The sequence below is a fragment of the Puccinia triticina genome, chromosome 16A, assembly GCF_026914185.1.
Source record: "Puccinia triticina chromosome 16A, complete sequence".
Taxonomy (NCBI): domain Eukaryota; kingdom Fungi; phylum Basidiomycota; class Pucciniomycetes; order Pucciniales; family Pucciniaceae; genus Puccinia; species Puccinia triticina.
The window spans coordinates 769,438-776,025 of NC_070573.1; the positions used below are offsets into that span (position 1 = coordinate 769,438).

A 6,588-nucleotide genomic window follows, 5' to 3' on the forward strand; every position below is an offset into this window, starting at 1 on the left:
GCACTGGAAGCGTTGTCTATAGCAGTACCAGTCCGACTGGGACTTCTATCATAGCTTTTGGCCTCGGCCCGGAAGATTTTCATTGCTTTCTCCAGCGTAATGTCTGATATTTTATGAGCAGCAAAGAAACCTTTGTTTTCTTCAAAGTAGCTTAGTTTGATTCGAGGATTGAGAATCATTGCACAGATTGGGGCCAGTTTCTCTAACGCTAGGATGAGGTATTTGGATAGCTTTGCCACCATCTCATCGGCAGCTGGAATGAGTTGTTCCAAGTTATACTTCAATCGGACTTGATAAATGGTCTTTATCAGTGAAATGTAAATTGGAAGGGCCATTGTTAGTTTTGGGTACTTTGAGCAACAGAGTATATTTGTAACCTTGTGGAGTGGTGCCAAGAACTCGGTCATCTGCTTGAGTTTTTCCCATTCAACATCAAGGAGGGCAAATTTGGCTACCTCGCCCTTCGAACCGCAGTAGACCGATCTGAGTTTCAGTGCACGTTCAAGCATCAAGTAGGTGGAGTTCCAACAAGTGCAAACATCCAACACCAAAGTCATGTTCTTGATGGGGCGAGCACGTCGAGATTGGCTGTTTACAAATTCTATGACAGCTTGAAACCCTTCACGACGTTGAGGTGATCCTCGGACATAGGTTGCAAGACCGTGGATTCGAGAGATGATTGTCTGAAGGTCAACACTAGATCCATCCGGGCGATCCAGGATTGAGTTGAGATCCATCTTATTCAGTGTAACTTTGTGTTCAGCATTGTGTTTGCTAAGTACATTCTCAAAAGCTTTGAGACCATCATGGGCGGCGAGGTTGATGACATGGGCCATGCAGCCCAACAACTGTTCATTTGCAAAGAAAACCCCGCCCAATCGTTTTTCAACTTGTGTCGCTAGTGTGGAGTTGCTCGATGCATTGTCAGCTGTGATGCAGTTCAAAGCATCAGAAATTTCAATTTCAAGCAGGCGATCAGCAAAAGTATTGCCAAAATTTTGGCCAGTGTGACGACCTAGGTTGCATTATACATATCAATTTGAATTCTTTTATTATTATTTGTAAACAAAATACCCACCAGTCACCGGTGGCATTCCAACAAGAACATCCAAAATCTTCCAATCCAAGGTAATTCCGTGTGCTGTGATGGCCATGAAAGCCTTTGCATCCGGCGAGGTCCATGCGTCAACGCTGTAGGAGAGATACTTCATCTGTTGGAGCTAGTCCTGGAGATGGTTCCGGGGGCAACATAAAGCATGTCAACCTCTCTGGAGATGCATTTCCTTCTGAATTCCATGTTGGAGGTTGCTGGATTGAGCAACTCCAAGAGATGCTTGAAGGACTTCTGATCAACGATCAAGTACGGCAAGTCAGCCTTGGCAACGAGGTATGTGATGGCTTGTTTCAGCAGATCACCTTTGAGTACAGGCTATAGGAGAGAGACAAGCTATAACTTTCAACCACCCAAAAAAGCCTCAAGTGCGGTAAAAATAAAACTTACCCGCTGCTCAACACGTTGACGTTTCAATAAGTTGGGGAGCAACAGCTGATTCGTCTTTTCCTGGATAGGTGGTAATATTTGGTGAAGCCGTCAAAGGTGTTCACTCATGGACTTCTTACTTCCAGTTGGGTCTTGTCGCAAAATCTGATTGCACAGGGAGTTTTTCTTCTTGGTAGTTACTCGGCATTGTACCTTTTTGCCGTCCTTGGTAACCTTGAAGTGCTCCCAAACCCAACTTCTCTGCAAGGGAGTGGTGGCATCCGTCTCCGAATCAACTTTTTGGTTTTTGGAGCGGTCTTCCTTAGGTGTTTCGATCACATCAATTTCTTCTTGATCTTCAATGATTCGAATCATGCTGCTGTGGTATTGAGGAAGCCAAAGAAGGTCATACATGTGGTGCTGAGTCCTGACCTTCTTTGACTTCCCCCTGGGCCTCTACTGTCTACAGGCCGTACCCACGGGAATCGGGAACGGGATGCGGGTATACCCGCGGGACGGCGGGTATACCCGTTGCCCATCAATCCCGCGGGTACCCTGATACTGTTCCCAATTCCTGCGGGTACGGCTCGGGCTACTTGATTTTGGTACCCAAGTGACGGGTATACCCAAAGGACGGGCGCCGGGCTAGCTCAGAGTGGCCGGGTACCCCGCGGGATCCAGCCCTAACTGGGACAAACTCAGTTTGATCATGGGTACATGAACTGTTGCAACCCCCTTGCACACCATCACATCTCATGAAATGCTTGTACCTAATCTTCTTTGGGATGACTCACCCTTGCCTGAGGTCCGTGATCCCAAGGCCTTACAAGATTGTTCCAATAAAAATACTTGTGTCAGCTCTGAGCCAAATGATAATCCAACTGACAACAACAAGCAAGATGATCCTGACACGGGCCAAACATCTTTGCCCGGTCCAATACTACTGGCCGCCGCGGCGGCCAGTAGTAGACAACATAAGCCAAAAAGTAGGTGCTACCTTGGGCAGTGCTGTGATTGATGCCATGATGTTTCATCACGGCAAGTATTTTGGCACAGATTTGTGTCCTTAAAAGTGTTGTGCACCACCAAGCATAGTTGTCATTCATGGCAAGTGTCAGCCTGTAGGTAACTAACTGTGTCTGAGAGGGTTGTTACTAGCAAGATGATAGTGTAATATGCCAAGGATGGGCCAATGGGTTTGTGGTAAGACCTGTAAAAGGTTTCACTCTATCAGTAATCTTGACTGAGAGGCTTGCTCAATTAAGGCGCATCCAGATCAACACAGGGTGTTAATAGGCATCCAAGGAATAACTCAACTTGGGTTCGTGGTTTTACCTACAGAAAGGTAAGGGTATTCAAGAGTTGATGTTATTCCTGAATTAAAAGATGGGTGAGAATGAAGGCACTGTTTAACTATGTATGTGTTAAACCTTGCTATAATAATATTCTGAGGGATAAACAGTCCTGGGGGGCGTGTTTATATAGAGGGGAAAAGAGCAGGAGGGAACATGCGGCGCTTGGAGGCGCTTCAGGACCAGGGGGGAACTGGAAGCGCTCAAGGGAAGCAGATCCTCATGAGGATCAACATTGGAAATGATCAGGGCAGTGTAATGATCAGTACTGATCCTAGATCAGTAGCTGTGCACACTAGCTGATCATAACCAATCAGTGATTCTATTCAGTGCTCTTTGAATTGGATTACATCATGTATTGTTTATGTATTTATATCATAACCAATATATTATGTAAATGGGGACTAAGGCGTAACAGGGGATAAATGAGTGATACCTGTCTTGGGGTATTTCACGTGTACAGTAATATTACAATGTATTGTAATCTTACTGTTGCACGTAACTTAACTCTCATAACAACAGTACATTATGGTAAATGCATTTAACTATGGTTATCTGTAATGTAATGTATAACAGGAGTACATTCTTAAGCTTGTATCTAATGATATACATATGTAATAAAGGTGTAAAAGGAATGTACTATATGTAATGTGAACAATTGCAGGTACTTGGTACGTGTAAGGTACTGTGACATGTACTCTGTGGCTGACAGAAAGCCAGTCGAGGAGGACAGTGATGCTGTCTGGCCAATCATTAACACCGTCGGCGTCCCAGGGGATTCCACAAGGTCTTGATGAAATTTTTGGGAAATTTATCAAATAGGGGTGATGAATGTGAGGTTTGAAACTGATGAAAAAAGGACCAGAAAGTCCGATGTGGTGAGATGAACTTGTGGTTGTGTGTGTGTGTGTGTGGGGGGGGGGGGGGGGGGGGGAAGGGGGGAGGTGGCCTTCCAGGACCCCAAAGGCATGGGACAAAATATTTTGAACCTGATAATGCTTTCCAGGTGTTGTTCTCCTGGGTTTGAATGCATGAAGGTCCCCTTTCTGGGAGTCTCAATGTAGAACCACCCAAACTTAACACAAGTCCCTCACTGCTGCGGGCGTCTGGTCTTGCAAAGCAAGCCTCTGATAGCCCTCAGCAGGAGGGACTTGCGCCTTATCAACCTGTTTTGTGGGGGCTAGAATCTAAATTTTGGTGGCAGGAATATTCAAACCTTTATAATTCCTTGCTTCCATAACATTTGGTGAAATAAATTTGCTTGGGTGACAGCCCTGCTTCTTGCCATCATCTCCACCAAAACTGTGCTTGATCATGATGATTCTTCAACCCCAAATAAATTTCCTTGGTAAATCAGACATTGCAATCCTTTGTACTTTCTTTACAGAGGGGGTCCGTGAGGATCTCAGCAGGTCCAAGCTCACAGACTTATATACATATTTTTTTTTTGAGTTGCAGTTTACTTTCAGGCTTTCACAAGACGGCATCAATGTGATTGGCCTGCATATAAACATCTACTTTTCCAGTTGGCCAATCACCCATAGCAATCGTCAACCAAATGGAAAATAATCCATTGGTCAACCCAATGGACCATAATCCAGCTCATCCGCTGTGGTGCTCCATTGGTGTGACAATGCCAAAAGCACATTGCAGAGGTATTGAGACAGCATAGATACAGCTATCATTCATTATAAGAGGAGGAAGTTATATATAATACAAGCAGTGTATGTGTTGATAGGAGGAATGGATTCATTACAGATACAGACAGATGGATGAGGGATAGTGTTAGCACGGACGGAACGGCAGACTAGGATCATGTAGGATGGACGGCGTGATCAGGGATGGAATGGAGGACCATGACTAGGTAGGATGGCAGGGAGGTGGAAGGATGTTATCAATAGAAGAGGTGGAAGGTATTGGGAGCACATGTCTCAACCAGGAATGGAAGGGAGGATGGTGTGGTGTATCAAGTAAGGCAGTGTTGTAAGGGTATATTATCTTTATAAGGGTGGTATATTACTTTATAAGGGTCTAGGATTCAGTATGATGGGATATGGATGTAAGTATTAATTAGGGAGGAGGAAGAAGGAAGGATGGAGCAAGGTGGGAGGAGAGGCTTTGACCCCCAATATTCTGGATGGAAGAAGGCAACAGCTGGACATGCAGGCATATGGTAGGTTACGGAAGGTTGTTTGGGTCACCTAGCAACACATGATATCATGCAGTGCAGCATATGCAGGCAGATAAGGTGTTCAAGGAGCCTGCCTGCAGGATCAATTACATCATTGTTTGGCAGGCAGTGCAACACATGCATATATTGCTGTGCAACTGATATCCCCTCCTGCAGAATCCATTACCTCATTGTTTGGCAGGCAGTGCAACACATGCATATCTTGCTGTGCAACTGATATCCCCTGCAGAAAATAGCCCTCACAAGGAGTTCCCCTGGAGCTAAATTCCCTCACCCTTCAATATATAAGGAGGCCTCTTTCCCCCCCTCATCAGATCTTTTCCCCATCAGCCTACAGAGGTTTGGTCACAGTGGTTAGTTTAGTTACAGTGGTAGTTTAGTGGTATTTTAGTGGTAGTGGTAGTGGTAGTGGTAGTGTTAAGTTTGAGTCAGTAGTAGTAGTAGTAGTCAGGAGCTCTAGTAGTAATTAAAGTGCCTTATCAAGAGATTGTTAAGGAAGAGATTATTACCAACTTCATCAACAACAATTATAACAAGTAGTAGTAGTGTAGTAGCAACCAGGAGCTCTAGTATTGATTAAAGTGCCTTATCAAGAGATTGCTTAAGGAAGAGATCATTACCAACCTTCTCATCAACAACCCAACATCAACAACAATTGTATTTTACATAATTGATCCCACTGGATTACATTATCCCTCCAGCATCAGAAGTTGTAACAGATCTGCAAGAATAGTGATTTGAGGAATCTAGGTCTGATAGAGATTACTATACAAAAGTAAGATCTATCTTGGAATCAGCCACATCTTTATAAATATTGATTACAAGACTCTTAGTTATTTGCATAGTACCATTAGAGGGGCAGGTCTTTCAAACCACCCGTAAGTTGTAATAGCCTTTCAACCTATTAGCAATTTATTTCCCCCTCAGAGGATATTTTCACCAAATAAACATTTAGTGTCCCACAAGAGTCCCTACACCGCCAAAGGTTCCTCCTCATCTTTGCCTCAAACACCAGAAAGTACTGCATGTTTGGGATCATGACCTCACTCAATCTCAACCCAAAGAAGTTCCTCAAGGCTTTTCTCACCAACTATCATACCAATGTGAAGATCTGCCATGCGCTATGGCGTTCCCCCGAGGGATGGCAATTGACCAGGGAGATCTTGAATGAAATCGGCAAGAAAGTGGTTGAAAATGGCCACAAAGGAAGCTTCATCACCGTATCTTTCCCTTGCACGGTTTTGGATCAATGAATACAGTGCCTTTGACTTGAGTTTAGTTATTGATTGGGGCAGAGTCAGCAATTTCTTAACTGGAACTGGCCATGGATCTGCTTCATTGTCCTCTTGCCCTGACTCTTTGGAGAATATTGAACTGGTCTCAGAATCAACCGCAGACATGACTAAAGCAAGGCAGGATTGGGACTGCTCTTTCAAAGGCTGGTTTCTCTCCGGCTGTTTGATAGGATGCCAGTTTCTCTCTGGCATACTGTGTGTACGCTTCCACTCCAGCATAATGCATGGTGATCTAGCAATCTGAGTGTGAAACAACGATCACATAATTAT

General features: G+C 44.4%; 1 protein-coding gene across 1 annotated transcript; it reads left to right on the plus strand.

The window, feature by feature from the left end:
• Positions 1-6,060: 6,060 nt before the first annotated feature.
• PtA15_16A100 (uncharacterized protein) lies at positions 6,061-6,276 on the plus strand (the record flags this gene model as incomplete). Its single annotated transcript, XM_053163757.1, has 1 exon — positions 6,061-6,276. The coding sequence occupies one exon, from the start codon at positions 6,061-6,063 to the stop codon at positions 6,274-6,276; it is 216 nt and encodes a 71-aa protein (XP_053027749.1).
• Positions 6,277-6,588: the final 312 nt, after the last annotated feature.